At 51.2% G+C, this 21168-nt stretch overlaps 1 protein-coding gene across 1 annotated transcript in view; it reads right to left on the bottom strand.

Annotated features, from left to right (window-relative positions):
* The window catches only part of SHB (SH2 domain containing adaptor protein B), a 130733-nt gene that overhangs the window by 42810 nt on the left and 66755 nt on the right, over window positions 1-21168 (bottom strand). The window contains exon 3 of the mRNA XM_066256701.1: window positions 7879-8094. Coding sequence (XP_066112798.1) covers window positions 7879-8094 — 216 coding nt within the window. The remainder of the gene's footprint in view (window positions 1-7878; window positions 8095-21168) is intronic.

Genomic DNA, 21168 nt, shown 5'->3' with positions numbered 1-21168 from the left:
GCTTCCACCTCCATAACTGAAGCCACCTCACACCAGAACAAGGTAAAGGGAATGTTCAGACCTACCCATTTCACACTCGAGATGTCAATGCAGTAGTGGAGCATAAGGCTTCACGGTCAGACTGACCCAAACCTGAGTTTATTAGCTGTGTGACTGTGGGCAAGCTGCTCACCCTTTCTGAGCCTGAGTAGTCACCTGTGTAATGACAGTGAACCCACACTCATATTGTAGGGCTTCCTAGGGTGAACCCTTGCTAGTTTCATAATTGGTGCTCGCTAAGTGTTAATTTTCTGTTCTTCCCTCACTCCCTTACCTTAATAGGATTATTTAAAATCAGCCAATTGAGCTGGCTTAGAGATGATTCATGATTGTTTAGGAAACAGACGTACCTGGGACCTTACTTTACTTTTCCCTTTTAGCTTCACTTGATGAGGCTGGGAAAGTGTCAAACTCAAGATGGTACCTGGCTAAGGGGTGAACAACAACACTTATGTCCCCGTCCTGCTCTCCCCAAGCTGACAGTGACAAGTGTGTATGGCTGTACCAGAATAAACCAGTGCACACCCATACAGGATGTAGTAGGAGCACAGAGGACTCAGCAACCTGGAATGAGGGTGGGGAAGGGACTGGTCATATCAGGGAAAGCTTCCTGGAGGAGGCAGCATTGATACCAGCTAAGCCAAGCTGTGACCTCTCCTCCCTAACTCCATCCTGACTCTAGTACCTAACACAAGTTCTCAAAGGTCCCCAGATCAGCCGCATCAGTAACACCTGGGACCTGGTTAGAACTGCAAATTCTCATGCCTCAACCTAGAAACTTACTGAACTGTAAACTCCGGGGGTGAAACCCAGAAAATGTGTTTAATGCTTCCCCCCTCCAGGTGATTCCAATGAATGCTATGGGCAAACCAACTAACCCATATCTGTGTCCCAGCTAGAATGGGGATGGAGCAGAGGAGACCTTGTTATACCCAGGGACCAATGAATAAAAAATGAAAGACCTGAGTGGCTCAATCATGATTAGCATTATTGCTGGAATTAAGATTTAGGATTTCCGCCTTGGTTGGATGGCTCAGTTGGTAGAGCATCGTCCCGAGGCACAGAGGTTGCGGGTTCGATCCTCAGTCAAGGCACATATAGAAAAAGATTGTTCCTGTCTCTTTCTTCCCCTTCCTCTCTCGCTAAAAATAAATAAAAATAAACATTAAAAAGAATTTAGGATTTCCTACAGAAATGTTGCTTTCTACACCATCTATGCATGTCATTGCCAGGCGTAACTGGGAATGAGCTTTTTAAATGGGTCCTCTGTGCCCTCTTAAGTACCTCTTTGTACAGCAGTACTGTTTTAATATTATATTAAATTTTATTTAATACAGCAAGCCTTCCCTGGACACCAATAACCATTCTCTCATGTGTGACCCATAGGGCTTTCAAAGTCTTCTCATTCAGATCTTTTCCCTTGGTCATCACAGCGATCCAGTGTGGCAGGAGTTGTGACTACCCCCATTTTACAGATGGGAAAACTAAGACTCAGGGAGATTACAAAACTTGTCTGAGGTGCCACAGCTGGTGAATGGTGGATCTGGCATGTGAACATGGGACTGTCCGACTCCTGCTGTCCCACTGACTCCCAATGTGCAAGACACTGCCCTCACTTTACTAGGGCAGAGAAACCCACCAAGGAGCTAATGGGGAAGACAGATAGCATCCCAGATAACTATGTTTAGCACTGAGTCATTGGTCTATCTTCTATCTTGGCTGGGAGGCAGACCTGACATTGGCTGAACCCAGGACATTGCCTGCAAAGTCGCTTTAACAGAGACAAATCCCCAGATGGTGAGTTGAAAGTGAGATGACTCGGTTTCTCTGAATGATGGAGGGCACTCTTCACACATTCTTCTGCTGCCCCGCTCCTCTAGCAAGCACACCAATCAACTGCTCCTCAGAGGTGATGGCAAATCACTGAGGGTGTAGCTTTGAACTTGACTCAGTGGATTATAAGGAAATGTTGATCCATCCTCTGAGTATCACTGGAATGGTTCTGCTCTGAGGTGTCCAGCAGTTCCTTTCCCCTCTCTGGGTCTCAGTTTCCCCAGCTGGAAAAGAGGGAGTGGGTGCCATGGTGTGAGGGTCCCTCCCTGTGCTGAGTGGTGGTATGACCAAATCAAGGGATGGTTCTAGTCACCCCCATGCAGGCTCAAACCCCCAGAACTTGGGCTCCTACAGAATCTTTAGCTGGAATCATTACAAGTGGGAACACACCCCACTATCCTATCCTGCGCCAGACATAAAAAGAAATTGGTGCAAGGGTGATGAGACATGTGGCATTTCCTGTGGACTCTGGCAGGGTGCGGGCTCTGACCATATTTTAGGCAGCATCTTGGATAGCAGCAGGGAGCCCAGACATCGACTGGATTCGGACTTGTGCTCTGGAACCGGACTTTGCAGGTTCAAATCCCAGCTCTGTGGCTGCCCTTGGGCAGGTTATTTCTTCTCTTTGCACCTCAGTTTCCGTATCTGTAAAAGGAGGAAACTGATTTCCTAGAGAGTGGGTGTGAGGACTATGAGAGAGGACGCACACGGAAGCACTCGGGAAGTGCCAGCGCCTTCCCGGTGTGGTGCCCTCTCAGCCTCACCAGGACCCTCTGCAGCCAGCACGCTTCCGGGCGAGGAAACAGGGCTTCTGGGACTTATTCAATCCCTGTCCTCCCAGAGGCTACTCGGAGATGTGGAGACATCACGTCCGTGCCAGCCTGAGCCTGGGTCTGCTTCTCCAGGTTGTCCACCCAGCTCCTCGGCCCCGCCCCATGTGGCCACCTCTGGTGCAGGCTCCATTTGTCCATCTGATGACCTGTGCCACAAAGCCCAGGGGCTGGTCAAACCCTCCATACCAATCACTGTCGCCCTGAGACAATGTGGAATCACCCCAGGCAGCTTTTCCTGCCCCACCCCAGGCAGAGGACTCCACAGGGCCCTTCTGTGGGCCCAGAGCTGCATGTAGGAGCTGTGGGCCAGCAGGAAAGCCATTTCTAGACCCACCTGCCAGTCTCACAATTTGTTACTGTAAAGACTCCCAGGGGGCAAGTTAAACAGGCTGGGAACTGAGTCCAGCCAGCTCTGAAGCAGGTGTCTCTGCTGGGTGGGAAGGGGGCTGACAGCTTCATGGAAGCCACACCACCTCTCCATGGCTGGCAGCTGGCAGCTGGCCAGGCTGCAGCCGGGGTGAAACCTGACCGGGCATCTGTCCTGGGGGCTGGGATCAACAAAGGTCATGCAAGTGGAATGGGATCCTCTGGGCAGGCTGATGTAGGGGCGGGGGTTCTGGCTGAGGCCACGATCAGCTTCCTGGAGGGAGAGCAGGCAATGTAGACCCAGGGATTTCGGGAGAGCCTGTGGTAGTTCACTCACCTGGCGACAGAATTCTGAGAGAAGGGAAGACTTTGCCAAGAACCTAAGACCACCTCACAGCCTCACAGCCAGCAGTAGCTGTTTGATTGGGAGTGGTACTCGAACTATCCCAAGGCTGCAGCCTTCAGAGTCTAGGGGAGACGGAAAGGGTCTGAACTCCATAAAGGCTGGTCTGGAGCTGATGGCCCAGAATAGCTACTTCTGTAGAAAAAGCCAAAGCCCTGCTCTGAGAAATGCCTCTTTTTACGAATGCAAAGCAGGACAGCACTTTGAAAGGTGGAAAACACTTTTGCTTCACAAACTGATTCACGGAGATAGTTCCGAAGCCTTGCCTTCTCCTGGTCTCAGACCAGCACTCTGGGTCCTGGCAGAGGCAGTGTGGCTGCACCGCGGGCGGTGACTGCAGGCCAGCCCCCACTGCTGGCAAAGCCCTCTGACAGTGACCCTGCCCAGCTGAGCTTCACCTGCAGGGCCCAGTGAGGGTAAGCTTGTTATATACGTTCATGTATACCAGAAATTCTTACCACTCACCTGGACCCTAAATCCCTATGTCTCCTCGGTGGGCCCAGCTCTGCCCTTTGTGGGCCCCTCACACTTCACACCCTTTGGAAATTTGAAGACACTAACCAGGCTCCCTGCCCAGGTTTCCTTATTTATGCTAAACATCCAGAATTAGAGAAAGATGGTAATGACTTCTTTATCCCATACAGATGTTCCCCAGCTAAGGAAGCTGCACCCCAGGTTGCCAGGACGCATCACAGAGCTCCCAAGAGCCCAGGGAAACTTTGCAAGGCATTGTGAATAGGTTTAGTGACAAGGGAGACAGGGCCTAGACAAGCACTGCTATCACCTTCCTCCCTGACAACTCCAATGACTTGCTAACACACGTGTGCACACACACACTGCTCACTCAGGCAGAACACTATCCTTCATTCCTGAGCAGCCCTGCTTCCTGGTTTACAAATAGGACCGTGGTAGCACTTTAGTAATCAAGCCAGTGAAGCTGTTACAACTCATCTTCATTACCTGACAGGTGGCCCATCTACTCTCACTCCATCTCCACTCTGGGCTGAAAACAGAAGTTGCTCCTTGGCCCTGGCCGGCTGGCTCAGTGGTGGAGCGTCAGCTTGGCGTGCAGGAGTCCTGGGTTCGATTCCCAGCCAGGGCACACAGGAGAAGCACCCATCTGCTTCTCCACCCCTCCCCCTCTCCTTCGTCTCTGTCTCTCTCTTACCCTCCCGCAGCCAAGGCTCCATTGGAGCAAAGTTGGCCCGGGTGCTGAGGATGGCTCTGTGGCCTCTGCCTCAGGCGCTAGAATGGCTCTGGTTGCAACAGAGCAATGCCCCAGATGGGCAGAGCATCGCCCCCTGGTGGGCATGCCAGGTGGATCCCGGTCGGGCGCATGCGGGAGTCTGTCTGACTGCCTCCCTGTTTCCAACTTCAGAAAAATACACACACAAAAAAGAAGTTGCTCCTCATCTACCAATGCCTCTCTGTTTCCAACTTCAGAAAAATACACACACAAAAAAGAAGTTGCTCCTCATCTACCAATGCTGTCCCAGAGATGTGTGGAGGGACCCAGCCATGACTGAAGGCCAGGCTCATGGCGTCCCTCCAGCCTGTGAGAAACAGCTTTCTTTTATGCCCCAGAAATCAGAACGGAGCCAACAGCACCTTGCGAAAAGCACAACCAGATACACTCCAGAGAAGGACTCACAGAGATAAGTTACTCCATGAGACACAGACAGGGACGTGATTCTGAGCCTGTCCTCTATCAACCAATAATAACACCTGTGATACAACTCAGTGACATAAAACCGAGTCCAGCAAGGATATTTGTGGCTCATAAACTTATTCAGAGACCTTGTGATCCTTTGTGAAAAACTAAATGCATAGAAGGTTCTAGAACCACCTTTGGGGAGAAGTGGGCACGTTCCGGTTGAGAACTCTCTGAAGAGATGCTGTCCAGTAGGGCGCATGCTCTTCACTTTCACGTGCACGTGAATCACCTGGGGGTCTTGTTAAAACAGATTCTGACTCTGCAGGTCTGGGAGGGGACCCAAGACCCTGCATTTTTCACCAGCTGCTAGTCCAGGACCACATCTTGAGCAGCAAGGCGCCAAATTGACCAGAGCATCAAAGGTAGCACAGCCCTTGAGTGAAGTGGAGGCACTCAGTCCAGAAGAAGGGGAGGAGGGGGAGACCCCACACCTGTCTGCAGTGCTAACTCATGCCACAGGCCCTCGAAACTGCTGTTTGCAAAGAGGAAGTTCTCGGACAACACCGGCTCCATCCTAGCTCCCCTCACATCCAGGAGCATAGCCCCTTATCAGCTATGCTGGGGTACAGGGACGGTCCTCAGATTCCCTTGTGCAAGGGAAGAAAGGAGGCTGTAGAACACATGGGAGACATGGGAAATGACCAAGGACCTTCAGCCACACACTCTCTCATCATTGGCTCTTAGCCACGGGCTCAGAGCCTGGAAGGTGAGACCAGCACCCGCAGAATGAACTCTACATGGCCAGGGAAATGTTCACCAGGGATGAGTGCAGGAAGCAACAGGCCGGGAGAGGCAGTAAGGACATCCATCAGCTGTGTGGCTGTACCGGGGAAGGCTCACAGAGATGACAACATTTGAGCTGGGCCCCAAAGGAGGCTCAGGATTTTTCCAGAAGGAATGGGATCTGCACAGAGGGCTACACCAGGGAACTGTGAGAAGCAGGCGGTGGAGCAGCCAGAACATCATTGAGAGGATCGGGATGGGGGAGGGCAGAGGTCTCATTGTTGGGTTTAGTTGTTCTTGGAAAAGGGAGATTTTAGCAATAGGGATTTTAAAGAAATTAAAAATAAAAACTCTTTCTTTATGACCTTCAATGTGGTAAGAATTAATCATTCAATATCTCTTTCACATTCCTAAATTTTTACATGCATAAATTTATTTTTGCATCTGGCTTTCCACCTCTTAACAGTGAACACAAGCATGTTATGTTCCTAGGTTGTTATAAACTCTTCGTCAACAGCACTTTTTTTTAATCTTTTTTTTTAATCTTTCTTTTTATTTATTCAGTTTTTAGAGAGAGGAGACAGCGAGAGAGAGAGACAGAGAGAAGGGGAGGGGGGAGTAGAGCAGAAAGCATCCACTCCCATATGTGCCTTGACCAGGCAAGCCCGGGGTTTCGAACTGGCGACCTCAGCGTTCCAGGTCAACACTTTTACCTACTGAGCCACCGCACGTCAGGCCTCAACAGCACTTTTTAGTGGCTGCACAATATTCCATTTAAGCAGGCCCTATTTTGCTGGACATTCAGGTTGTTCCCTATCTTTTGTGGTCATGAACAATCCCTTTTCTGAATCTCAGATCATGACCCTGGCATGAGTCCTAAGGACTGGCATTACAATCAAAGGGTGTGAGCAAGCTCAGGACCTTGATGCATGTGGCAGACTGTTTTCTAAAAGGCTGTGGAAGAGTCTTACTCAGTACTTACTTACTTACTTATTTAGTACTATGACGAATACTCGGATTCTAGAAAACCAGACTCAAAGAGTGGGGCGAAAGGGAAGCACCTGAGTCATTCGAGGGGGTCTGGGCCAAGGGGAGGGCCAGCCCCTGAGGTCAGGATGCTCGCCATGCACAGCTCGTGCTCTGTGAATACAGGGGTCGGGAACCTATGGCTCGTGAGCCAGATGTGGCTCTTTTGATGGCTGCATCTGGCTCGCAGACAAATCTTTAATAATAAAAAAAAAATGTTAAAAATATAAAAAATTCTCATGTATAACAATCCATTCATTTCCTACCGCTCATGTTCATGGTTGCGGGTGGCTGGAGCCAATCATAGCTGTCCTCCGGGACAACACCAAATTTTTATTGGATAATGCCTAATGTACACAGGTCATTGTATGGCTCTCATGGAATTACATTTTAAAATATGTGGCGTTCATGGTTCTCTCAGCCAAAAAGGTTCCTGACCCCTGTGTGAATGGGTCCATGCTGAAGCCGGGACAGCAAACACTGCACCCTGGATGCAGACAGGCCTACTGCAAGTGTACAACTAGATGGGAGCGCTGTGTTCCCTCAGGCTCAATAGGAGATGATCTGCATATTGGTTTTGTTTTTATTTAAGAAAGTTCCTTAATCTGAAATCTTGGCTTCAGTGAGCTAGAGCATTACCAACAGGACCAAGACAGTCAGTGAGATTATGTGCCTCTATGGAAACTGGGGAGACTGAGACCTGGATTTCCCTGGAACTGAGACCCAGGATTTCCCTTTGGCCTGGCCTCCCTTCCAGGACCTTCATATTCATATTCAAGGGGCTCAGTTGTACTAGAAGAAAGGACAGCCCACCTGGACTAGCAAATGCAGCCCTGTGGTTTATCTGAGCGGGCAGGGACCAGTGCACTGACTCCCCTTACCAAAGATGAGTGTCCAGTGTGGGTCAGTGGCGCCTCCGAGCAGGGCCACTGGTTCCTTACCTGCCAGAGCCGGGATGGTGACCCGGTTCCACTCCCACGGCTGGTCATACTCATCCGCGGGCCTGTCGTCATCCTGGGGCAGCTTGCTCTCCTGCAGTCGGGGACTGACTGCGCTCTCTGAGTCCGAGTCGACGCTTTGGACCTCGGGTTCATAAGGGGTGTCGTATAACTGGATGCCTTTGTGCTGGGACCGAACACTTTCCTGCCTCTGAAATTCTGCAAGCAAAGGTAAAAAAGAAAGAAGAGGTGTAATGGAACTGAAACACACAGTTCCTCACCTGGGGCCTGCCAGGTGCCACCCACAAGAGTTCACGGCCGCCAGCCAAGGCAGGGACTACAGTAACAGGTCCCTTTTCTGTGTTCAGTTGTTCCTCCCATCCTTTGAAGGTAGCACCTCTGCTCTCGGATCTGAGGACAGAAGCAGAAAGCTCACTACTTCCACCCGCTCGTTCACTACAGTCTCAAGGGCAGGGCCCTGATGTGCACATGGTACTCCAGGTGTGTTCTGACACCAGCCCAAAGCAGACAGAGCTCCCAACCCCTCGCTGTTTTACGGGTGAGTGGAGTCTTCCCCACCCTCGGACTTTCATCTCAATAAGAGACGAGGAGACTGCGCCCATGATCCTCAAGTTTTCACCCTGCTTGCATATTCATTTTAAAAGATCTAACAGACTTCCCCAGGGGATCTAGGGTCACCGGTTTCTCCCCTATAAAGTGACTCCTTCCTGGCATTTGTGTCTCCCCCAGAGCCTGCCTGCCTTCTTCACACAGCATGTCTGACAGATGTGAGGGCAGATGCCAGCTCCACTTCTGAGTAAGGACCAAGAGCCCTTAGTCTTCTGGAGAGGATGCCGAGGACCGGCTCCAGTGTGGGCTGAGGGTGACCTCCAATTCGGCTGCTGCTCAGCCCCCAGAGGCCAGTGTGGGCTAAAGAAGGAGGCGAGGAGGCTACAATTGGGTACTTCTGAGCCAAACAGGGACACTTTATACTTGCTTTGATCGTGAATACCCACTATGTGCAGAGCCCACGTGGGGACATGGGGAGGGAGGGTTCGCTGCAGAGGCTGCTCTCAGGAGGCCCACTATTTCCAGAAAGGATACCACCTATATCACCACAATACTCCACAGCAAAGGGCTCAATGTGGGGCCTGTGAGGGACGAGGCAGGGGGAGAGAGAGGTGACGTTTGAACTGACAGCTCTGACAAGTGGGAACGGGAGGGGACAGGATTCCCTGTGGTGAGACCCAGGCAAGCCAAGGGCTGGGGAGAACGTGCTCACTGCCTGCTTTCCTGTTTTACTGGGTAAAACATATAACATTTGCCATTTTGACCATTCTGAGTATAGAGTTCAGTGATAGTAAGTACATTCAACCATCATTACTATCCATCTCCAGAACCTTTTCATTTTCCCAAACTGAAGCTCTGAACTCATTAAACACTAACTCTCCGTTCTCCCTTTCCCAGCCCATGGCCACCACCATGCTCTCTCTAGCTGTATCCATCTGATACTTTAGGTACCTCATATGAGGGCAATCTTATGACATTTGTCCTTTTGTGACTGGCTTATTTCATTTAGCATACTGTTTTCAAGGCTCCTCCATGTTGTAACCTGTGTCAGAATTTCATCTCTTTTTAAGGCGGAATAATATCCCACTGTATGTCTATTCCCTGTCCGCTCTTGCTGGTGTTCCCAGGAGGGGCGGGAGTGGAGGTGAGGCTTGGCACCAAAGGGGTGAAGGTCGTGAGAGTGAGCTGTTGCAACAGCTGTTTACACGAGAGGCATTCTTCCAATCAGAGTTCCAGCGGCACGAAGATACAGTGGAATCACATGTGCCTTGAAGAGCAGCTGACAAAACACACGAGGAACGACAGCCTTTCAGAGCGTGAGCATTGCTTCTAGGCTGGGCTCCGTGACCCGAGGCCAGCTCATGTGGATGACAAATATCCTACCCCCAGCACATGCCCTGATACCACAGAAGCCCCTTGAGGCTGTGCCAGCAGCTGTCAGTGTTGACATTCAATAACATTAGGGTAGGAGTTCCCAAACGTCATTCAGTCGCCTACTGACTTCATGAGCTTGCCATTTTTTGAGTACTAACTAGGTTATTGTTTACCATATTTATTTATTTATTTATATTTTAGAGAAAATAATGTAATTTTTAAAGAAAATTTAAAAATTTAAAATTTAAAAAGAAATTTCTGCCTGACCAGGCGATGGAGCAGTGGATAGAGCGTTGGTCTGGAATGCTGAGGACCAGGTTCAAAATCTTGAGGTCGCTGGCTTGAGTGTGGGATCATAGACATGACCCCATGGTCGTGGCTTGAGCCCAAAGGTTGCTGGCTTGAAGCCCAAGATTATTGGCTTGAGCGAGGGGTCACTGGCTCAGCTGGAGTCCCCGTGGTCAAGGCATATATGAGAAGCAATCAATGAACAACTAAGAGTTGATGTTTCTCATTTCTCTCTTCCTATCTGTCCCTGTCTTTCCCCTGACCCCTTCTCTTTCTCTCTCTCTTGCTTAAAAAAAAGTAAGCTTTCTATCATTCTCCCATAAGACATTATCTAAATAGTTGATAAATGTAAAAAAAATAATGAAGGAGGACTAAACCAACCAGACAGGTACCACTGCGCACTGGCAGGCGGGCCCAAGGATCACGTTCCCTTGGCGGACAGGAGGTGAGCAGGGACGGGACAGCTGTCGGGGTGCAAGCAGCAAGCACTTTCTTGGGCAAATTAGAGTAACTTTACTTTTTAGAGAGAGAAAAATAAGGAAAAAAACCCACCTCTCACAGCATGGTTCTTAGCCCACCTAAATAAAATCCTATTTCCTCTGAGAAGATGTCCCATATTTTGGTGGCAAAGCTCACTTTATTGAGTCCTGTGAGTGAACTGGGATCATTTGTTAGTTTGGGGGATGATGCTTCCCTTTTCATGGGGGAGGAAGAGGAAAAGAGAAGAGCTAGAAAAGGTAGGCCTCGGTCACGTGGAAGGTGAAGACCACCTGTCAAGCACTGTATACAGCTCTGTAAATCACTAAATCTACCACTAGCTGACCTGTTTTGTACAGTCATTGTCATCTATATCGCTCTGGCCCCGGTTCTAAGGAGCACAGTCCTGCCTCCTGTTTCTGGAGAACTCCGAGAGCTGAGGACATGAGAACGCAGTGGACAGGCACTGGCCTAGGAAGACCACTTCATCCAATTTCACAAGCAGGACCGGCGATTGCTCCCGGGTAACTCTATAGTTTACAGAACACCTTGCATGTGGATCACCATTTAATCCTCGTCACCACAGAGCAATTCACAGATGTACTTCTGTGGGCCCCCAATAATCAGGAGCGCCCTCCGTCTCAGAGTCAGGCTGCAGGCAGATATTCAATGAATCTGAGAGGGACAAATGAAGGACAACTAACGGCAGATTTACCCCCAATACCAGTTAATTTATGAACGTCCTTAACAGAAGTGACAAAGTACCTGGAAGAATGTGCCAGATGTGTATACAGTAGTTCAGCATTATGCAATATTCAGGAGAGATAAATATTCTACATAAATATCAACCTAAAAGGAAAATACATGCCAGTGAACAGATTAGCTATTAAATCAGAGGGCCTCGTGCATATACCTCTCACACAGGATTTATTGTTCCCAGAGCATCTGTGCCTGACCAAGCTGGGTTAGTAATGGCATGCAGTTAGGGCAGGGGAATGTTATAATGGCAGTCATTAAAACAAGTTCCTTCCCACCCCCCATGTTACATGGAGAATTCAAATTTTCATTAAGGCCCAACAATAGGGAACAGTTAAGTAAATTATGGCATGCTAACTGGATGGAATATTAAGCAGCCATTAAAATGATGAATCTGAAGATTATGTAGCTACATGGAAAAGCGTACATGAAATTACACTAAGTTAAAAAGTAAAATACAAGATTGTTTATGTGCTGAGAGCAAACCATATAATACAAGCTCTCTAAACAAGTCCCGGGCAATGTGAACAATGCCCCGCCGGGAATTCTACTCCTTGCTTCAGAAGAGCTGAACAGCAGCACTGCACACTTGCCCATAATATCTAAACTTTGATGACAGTGGTGGTGTAAGTACAGACACACGTGAAATGAATTAGGGACTGAAGACTGGATATAGGAAGGTAAGCCGTTACTGTGTATAGAGGAAAGAATTATTGCATAATAATTTTTGAACAATGTTTTAAATAATGAATAAAAATGCTAGTAAAGAAAAAAAGAATGTAATTAAGACAGAAACACATAAAAGTAAATATAATGTTCAGCAAGTTGGGCTTACAGGAGCTGTGCATGTTTTAGAAGCAGTTGCCTTTCCCTGAGAAAAGGCCAATTTCCGGAGAATCTTCTCTCCAGGGAGAGGTTCGCCAGGAGCCCTGGGAAGTGAAGGGCAATATTACGCCCATCCTGCTCACCAGACATTGCTGTCTCCTGCCTAATGACAAGGTCCGTCCTCCTTATTACCTGGACCGATCTGTGATGATTCGGAGGCTGAGCTAATAGGGGAGCTGGAGAGCATATGTTTGAAGTCACAAGTTATCTGGACATCATCATCTATAAATTCATGGAAAATGACCTTTAATATTGGGTGGCAGGCTGTGATTTCATGCCTCTTAGGCAGGGAGCAGAAACATCACATTGACAGGGTGGGGATTTCTCTTGACCTCTGGAGTAGAAAGGTTTTCAAGTGGAATTACATATGGAGAAAGAACCAAAAGGGGGGGGGAAGAGCCCTTTCTTTAGAATCAGAGAATGTTAGACCTGGAAAAGACCCTGGGCACATTCACCCAGGGCCCAGAGCCGGGAGGGTAAGGCGGTGCGCTGACCAAGGACTGTGGCCATGGCGAGGAAAGGGATGGGAGTATCTGTGTAGGCAGTATCTGAGTAGGGAACCAGGACAGAGCTTGGTGCAAACCAGGAGCCTCCTGAGCGGCTTTCATGGAGGTTTAGAGGTCCCCAAGCCCACAAGTGATAAGCTATATGCTATACTTCGCTCCAGCATTCATCACCTCTGTGCCTCCCCACCCCTCCTTTTTATTTTTACTTTTTCTCTTTGGCTGCAGGAAGCTCATGATTTTGATGCTTAACTTCAATAGCTACGATAGCTTAGATATTGCAGATTCACTTGACCTTCCTTTTTCATGGATTTTGATGACTATTGTAACAGTAACAGCCTCAATAGAGACATTTCTCTTTATTATGGACAAGCCTCAATTCTGTATTTTGAAAGCAGATGAACACACAAATAAATGAAAAAAAAAATACATTAACATACTTTATGATAAATACTTTTACTAGTAAGAAGATTGAAAAAAAGAAACCTTTTCTTTACCTTCGCTTTGGGAACAGAACAAGGAGGGCAGGGCTTGACTTCACCCTCTGGGAGACTGGGGCCGAGGAAATCAGCACATGTGCCCAGTGCACACACGTCCTCGCACCCAGCCAGGCAGCGACTGAGTGCCCGGCTCCACAGCTGGATGGAGACGGATGAGACACAGTCCTGGCCTTCAGGGAGCCCCTGACCCAAGGATGGCTAAGTTTCCTCCACGGGGAGCAGATGTGGCACTACAATTCACTTGGGGGAAACTTGGGAGGGCCTTGAAGAATTTAGACATGAAGTTGTGGCACAGAAAATGATGTCTGATGGACGTGCAGGGGATGGAAGCTGAAGGTGAACGTAGGGAAGGAGGGCTGTCCAGGGGGCCCACTGAAAGCGGGTTCCGAATGTCCCTGGATGACTCGGGACAGCACCTCTAGGAGTGTCTAAGGAGAGGTGCCCTAGAACCTCTGGGCAGGGTGGGGCTGGGCGGGGAGAGGCTGGCGCAGACGTGTAGGAGCCGAGCTGGAAATGACAGACGCTGGCCTGCAGGCCCCTCGCCTCTAATTTTCTCAGCTGGGTTTGTCTGGGAATCCACACTAGATCTCAAATCACAGGGTAGCAGACCTCAGGAGGAATAGGTGGCCCGGGGAGGCCAGGCCCTGCCACCACCTCCCAGCCAGGGGAGGTGTGCTGGCTGTGCCGTCACATCTCTCCCGTGTGGCTTTGAAGCCCCTGGGACCTGTGCCCCAGCTGCCAGGCTGGGCGTGGCCTAGACTCAGACACACCCAGCACTGACCTGACTGGGTCTTGCCCTGCACTGACCACCTGGAGGGAGGCGCCGCCCGGGGCCAGGTGAGCAACAGGTTCACCAGCACAGTGTGGTGGCCGGAAACACGGGCTGCTTGGGCCTGAGCCCTGGTTCCAGTGGGGGACCAGGCTATGCTGCCACCGTCTCATCATCTCTGGAGGAAGGGGCCACCGTATCCTCCTTGGAAGGAGGGTATGAGTTATTCAGATGTACTCAGTGTCTAGGACAGTGCCTATGCACAGGAAGCACTCCAGGAATGTTACTGTCCCAGTCACTGCCACTGGGGCTCCTTTGGGACACCATTCCAAGACCCCCCCCTCCTCGGAGATCACCCTTGTCTGCCAGAGCCATGAAGACCTGCTTACTGAAATCTGACAGGCCAGCCCTGCACTGGAAATGGAAGGGTTTCCACACAAGCCTCAGAACTGCTGTTTCTGGATCCACAACTTCCCATATTAGCTGCTGCTTTGGCAATCTCACGCGCCCACGTGGGAGCCCTCCTCCGGATCAACTCTTGTGCATGACACGAAACACACGGTAGACCAGGTCCTGGTTCTCAGTGACCTGGACTCTAATCACTACATTTTATAGAAGGGCAAACTGAGGTGTGGGGAAGGGAAGAGAGTAGCAGGGATGAGGCCCCAGGTCCTCTAACTCCTGGACAAGGGCTCTTCCTCCTGCCTTTCCTCGATGCTTCCTGACCCCTCACAGCAGACCGAGTGAGGGGCTCCAAAGGAGTGACACGCAGCAGAAACTCTGCCACGTTCCAGGGCACCACATCACAGAGAAGACGGGATGTTCTCCCATCCAAGCTGTTAAATACCTGCTGGAGAAAGACCCTCCTCTCCAGGGTGCTTCAACAGAAGCCTGGATTCGGGTATCCCTCGAAGTGAGAGAGCAGCATGGGGCAGCAGGAGAGCCCGGGTGGACACTGCAGGCCGGCCAGGGCAGGGCAGCCTGGAATCAGTGCCTGGAGACAGTCCCAACACGACACCAGCAGGAGGCCCCAGCCCCTCCGCCTCTATCTAGTCTGGTTTCCGGAGCTGTCTAGAAGCCAGGAGACTGACTGACAGGAGTCCTCCTACCATCTCTTTTCCAGGCACGCACGGAAACCCCCGAGAAATGGAGGGTGAGCTCTGCGGAAGCCGGGGCTGTAGGACAGGAGCACCGGTCACGTCGGAAGGCGCAGAGCGGGCCTGGCACTGGCCAGTGCGACCTGGGCCACTACTTTTATTCTCAGTCCCAGGGCGAGGGAAAGGCCCGGGTCTGAGTCAGGGAGCCTGGTGTGCTCCCTTCCTTTAGTCATTGGCCCCTTGAGTGCCCTTGTTCTGTGGCACCAGAGGGGAGACAAGACTGCACACCTGATGACACCAAATATGTTTCCCTTTAGGATTTAAAAGGCCATGCAAACCTCTCACAGAGCTCTCAGGTGCTCTCTGCGATCACAGCTGAGTCCCTCAGCCCTGTAGGCCACTTTGCACTCTTCCAGTGACTGTCTGTGTGCGGGGCCTCTGAGCGGCTGTGGGCCCGAGTTCTGTCGCCATCCCCTGTGGAGACTCACTGAGGCGGACTGGCGGTTCCAGGATCCTGGCAGCACCCGGGGTGCACACATGAATCTCCACTGAGAGCAGCCACTTCCTCGGGAGACAGCTTTCCTAGTCCGTGCCGACTACAACATCCTAATTCACAGGCCAGCAGAAACCTGCCTGCTTTTCTTTCTCAATCACCTATTGAGCCCTAAGTGTATATTAGAGTGGACTCCAGGTCAAATGCTGAGCATCCCATGGTGTTTGATGAGGCTCCCACCCTGCAAAGACCTCCTGGTTTTATCAGGAGAATCAGGACCCGAACATCTGCAAACACGAAGTTAATATCAATTAACGAGTTACTGAACACCTGCAGGTGCTAGGCACCGTCCTGGGCATTGGCGGTGTATCATTTCTCATCCCCATGACGCAGAGAGGCAACAGCTCCTATATTTACAATGAGGAGACTGAGGCTCAGCTGGGGTCACCCAGTGCTGACTGGCCCCAAGGCCCCTGACGTGAGGGTGGTACAGACAGTGGCAGCTGGGTGGAAGCAGAAAGCAATGCAGTCCTGGGGAATTTGCAAAACTTCAGGGAGGAGATGGCATTTCACAGAATCTCAGATCCTAGTGCAAGGAGGACCCTGGGGGGGGAGGGGTCAGGGAAGCCTAGGGACCTGCCTGGTGTCACTCAAGGAAAGGGGGAAGAGTCAGACAGGCGAAGGCATGGGTACCGGGAGAAAGGGCGGCCAAGGCCAGACAAGCACAAATAAAGTCATGGCCAGAGGAAAGCTAGAGGGATTTTGAGGTGAAATCAAGTAGTTCGAGTTGCTTTGAGCCCCAGGGTTCACGAGGAAGAGGCGGGAAGCGGCTAGAAAGGCACGCCAGGGCTGTGCCGCAGAGGGCCGCGTGCTGGAGGAGGGCTGCAGCCGCATGGCCGGACACTGGGACGGCTAGAAAGGCACTCCAGGGCTGTGCCGCAGAGGGCCGCGTGCTGGAGGAGGGCTGCAGCCGCATGGCCGGACACTGGGACGGCTAGAAAGGCACTCCAGGGCTGTGCCGCAGAGGGCCGCGTGCTGGAGGAGGGCTGCAGCCGCATGGCCGGACACTGGGACGGCTAGAAAGGCACGCCAGGGCTGTGCCGCAGAGGGCCGCGTGCTGGAGGAGGACTGCAGCCGCATGGCCGGACACTGGGACGGCTAGAAAGGCACTCCAGGGCTGTGCCGCAGAGGGCCGCGTGCTGGAGGAGGACTGCAGCCGCATGGCTGGACACTGGGACGGCTACGAAGGCATGCCAGGGCTGTGCCGCAGAGGGCCGCGTGCTGGAGGACTGCAGCCGCATGGCCGGACACTGGGACGGCTACGAAGGCATGCCAGGGCTGTGCTGCAGAGGGCCGCGTGCTGGAGGAGGGCTGCAGCCGCATGGCCGGACACTGGGACGGCTAGAAAGGCACGCCCGGGCTGTGCCGCAGAGGGCCGTGTGCTGGAGGACTGCAGCCGCATGGCCGGACACTGGGACGGCTAGAAAGGCACGCCAGGGCTGTGCCGCAGAGGGCCGCGTGCTGGAGGAGGGCTGCAGCCGCATGGCCGGACACTGGGATGGCTACAAAGGCACGCCAGGGCTGTGCTGCAGAGGGCCGCGTGCTGGAGGAGGGCTGCAGCCGCATGGCCGGACACTGGGACGGCTAGAAAGGCACGCCAGGGCTGTGCTGCAGAGGGCCGCGTGCTGGAGGAGGGCTGCAGCCGCATGGCCGGACACTGGGACGGCTAGAAAGGCACGCCAGGGCTGTGCCGCAGAGGGCCGCGTGCTGGAGGACTGCAGCCGCATGGCCGGACACTGGGACGTGCGGACCCGGTGCCCGCATCAGCTCTGTGTCTTCACACACACCCCACATCCCTTGCCCTTTTCAGAAGCTGGCAGAAAACACCAGGGTGGAGCAATCAGCAAGTAATGTTCTGAAGTCCAACCCTGAAAACAATTAGGGCTCTACCCTTTCAAGAAGGGACAGAGGATGGACCAGGCTCCAGAAAGAAAACACACTCCTACAAACAGCCCCAAACGTGGAAATGAGTATTTCCATCAGGATAAGGCGCAGAGGTTGTAATGGCATCCTCAGGTCAACCCTGAAAGGAGCAGGTGTCCCCCAGACCTTGTGCTGCAGACGGAGGCCAGGGCCCAACAGGGACTGCCTAGGGACTTGGCAAACGAGCCAGATGTGAGTCCAGCCTTGTGTCATCTGAGTATTGACAGTCGTGCTTGTAAAGAGGGCCAGCCACCCCACTGGTACAATCTTCCAGTCTGCTGGGCATGATGAGGTCTCAGCTTCCAGAGAGGCCTCGGGATACATTCTAATGTGATGAAGCCATGGGGGAGAGGCGCTCATGTCAGACTAGTCACACCTGCCTGTTCTCCCGGTCCCTCATACAACGGGCCTTGGAGGAGCTGTGACCACACCCAAGCCCCTGACCATCTGCAGCGGAGACAAGCTGAGGGGCGCAGCCAGTGTCTTGAAGGCTCACCTCGCCATAGTTCTCGCTAAGGACCACTAAGCGCTGCGTGCATGCTGTGCCGGTCTGTGCTCCGCACCCCGTTCTTCACCTAATTCTCCTAGCACCTCTGTAAGGGGGTACTGTGGACATCGCCACTGTAAAGGTGGTCACACAGCAAGCCAGTGATGGAGGCAGCCTGACTCTAAATCCCAATCCCACACAGCTTAATTTCTAACCCTGTAGCTATCTATACCACCTTTGCAACACAACCTGGTGCTCCCTCTGCTCCACCAGGTTCAAAATAACACCAACGTGTTTAGGTGAGCAAGAGAAGAGCTGGGTCCTTGCCCCACTGTGCCTAGTGATGGCAGGCAGGTCTCTTCCTCCCTCTGGTCATCAGTTTGCTCATTAAGCGGGGTCATCTGAGGTTTATCTGACTAGGACCACACATAGGTCCCTACAGGAGTCGTGGTCAAGCAGTCTAGGAGGAAAGCCAAGGGGGATATTATGAGAAAGAGAGCTGCCCATCAAACACATTCTGGAACTTTAGAGGGGCAGCCACCCATGCTGTCATCCCGGTCTAGATGGCTGTAAGCAAGTGATTACAAACTAGTATCAGGAACAGGGTGCCAGCCTCCCAGGGCAGAGCCAGGGCCTCTTCCAGGCATGACCCTTCCATCCACCTGAGGAGGTTACCCCTTGCCACATGCCAGGTTTGCAGTCAAACTGGCCAAACCCACCCATACCCAGCTGGTGGTGGCTGTTGCTGGTCACGAGGTCACTGCCTCACACTAAGGGGTGTTGCTGGCATTGGGCACTGTGCCCAGCGCAGCTGCCCAGCCGGAAGTGACTTGCTGTGCTCTGGCAAGCTCTCTGTCCCAGCCTTCCCTGCTTTGGAACTGCTTCAAGAGAGAAACTTATTCCCCTGGGGACTTAAACAACCTCAGCTCTCTGGATGATGGTGACAAGGCTGCTGGCCTGGGACCAGCCTGGGCCTGCGCGCACCAGCTGTGTGACCCTGGACAGCAGCCTGATTCACTGGGCTACGATTCCTTGCAGGTGAAGCAGGGAGAGGTGCAGCCGATGGTCTCAGAGACCTTTCTGGCTTCAAAGTCCTTCATGCCGACTCTTCAAATAGTGGATGTTCACACATGCTTCTTGGTCCAGTGCTGTGGCTTCAGCATGCAGAGAAGGGGACATATGCGAGAGCACCCATCCTACCAGTGTGTGGGGTCCCTGACCTCAACATCCCCACCACCTTCCAGCACACTCCTCCAAAGTTCAGCTTCAATATGCAACGGGAGCCCTGCCCCGTGAGCAGCTCTATTCTAATATAGAGTTGTGCTTTCCTGCCTGGGATCATTAATTTTGTGTTCCAGCACAAAATACTGACTATGGTTTTTGTTTTATTTGAAAGAGGAGTGGGGAAGGTGTGTGTGGGATGCTACATAGAAAACTTAGGAACCTGAAAGCAACCTGTGTTTAGAACTGCTTTCACGCAGCCTTTTCCTGTCAATAGTGATCACAGATTACACCATCCACACAACCATCTCAAGAATTATTTGGGAGGAAACATCTGGATAATGAATGCTTTTATTCTGGAAAACAAGAACAGCCCCTCCTCGGGGCCCTGAAAAGGTGTCCTGAAGATAGTCCACACTGCGTGAACGGTGTCATTAACGCCTGGAACATGAGAGCAGAGGCGCCTTGAGACTCTGAGCAGAGACAGAGCCACCTCACCACTGGTGGCCTCTTCCAACTGGCTCCTCGCCAGGGTGCCCAGCCCAAAACGTGGCTGCTCCAGAGCTCTACATGCTGGGGTTCTGTTTGGTTTGGTACACTAAAGAAAGAGGTGGTGTAGCAGCTCAAAGATAAATCTGACACCGTTACTAGCACTTCCTTTAAGAAGCTGGGAAGGTATCCCTGACATCTCATCTCTTGTGGACCGGCATCAATCCGCGGAATGGCAGTTGAAAAACACTGCTACAGATGTTAACAATGAAAAACTAGAGACAAGTTAAAAGCCTATGAATAGGGGAATGACTGAGTACGCTGTGCTACAGTCTCATAGAACCATTCAAAAGAACTAATAACTTCATAAAGATTTGTGGTGCAAAACAATGTTTAGTTGGATAGCATTTATATAGAAAATAATGTTTGTAATATGTAGAGATGTGTAGATTTGTAAGCAAATGGGAAAAGGCTAAACAAATATACAACAAATTATTAACAGTCATGCTTGTCTTTGAAAAGAGATTTCACTTTTTATTTTCTATATGCCTGTATGTCGAGTTTTCTTGCCCAGGGCACATAATTTTTTAATGTAATAATTTAAAAAAAATTTAAGGAAGTTTCATGTGCACTTGAAACTATCCCCATTATTACTGTTGTTGTTCGTGACAGCACTTATTGAGATCTGCTTTCAACCAGGCACTGTACCAGTTTTATATGAACCCCAGGACAGGTGAGGAAACTGAGGCTGGGGCAGGAAGAGTGGAGGGTGAGCTGAGGTCCTGTGGCTCCCTGCTGCTTTCGGAAAGCAGTGTGGCTGTGGAATGCCCTCATCTGCTATGTAATATTCCAGTGGAATTAGCTTCAGATCAACTGCTTCTGCTTTTGGTATTGTTTCTTAACAATTTCCAATTCTTGTCATGTTGACATATTTGCAGTTTAAGAAACAGAGTTCAGAGGAAATATCTCTGGGTTTTCAACTCAAAGATGTACATTTTAATTATAACATGGCCCCAAAACATGCCTCTGGTTGTCACAAAGGTGCTTGACTTATAAAGACACATTAAAAAACTGCAGTTACAGCCCCAACTGCAAACGATGGGAGGGTTCCCAAGACACAACCTACAAGAACAGGCCTAATCACTTTTTGGGACCTGCAAAGGGCCCCTGCTCTTACAGGGGCTTAGACACCTTTTCATCTAAGTCACAAGTCAAGGTACTTTCCATCGACCAATGTTGGTCAGCAAGCCATGAGTCAAAAATCAACCTCAGCTGGCTGACAGCAGGCACCGCCCTTTGGGGTGTGAGCAGGGACGAGGTGGGTCTGGATCTCCATGCCCGTTAGAGGAGGCCGTCTCCTTGCTGAGGGGATCGGAAGGGATTACAGCAGCACAACTTCAT

This window comes from Saccopteryx bilineata, chromosome 2, assembly GCF_036850765.1.
Source record: "Saccopteryx bilineata isolate mSacBil1 chromosome 2, mSacBil1_pri_phased_curated, whole genome shotgun sequence".
Taxonomy (NCBI): domain Eukaryota; kingdom Metazoa; phylum Chordata; class Mammalia; order Chiroptera; family Emballonuridae; genus Saccopteryx; species Saccopteryx bilineata.
Note: the sequence above shows the minus strand (reverse complement) of the source record. Positions and strands in the feature narration are given on the sequence as shown.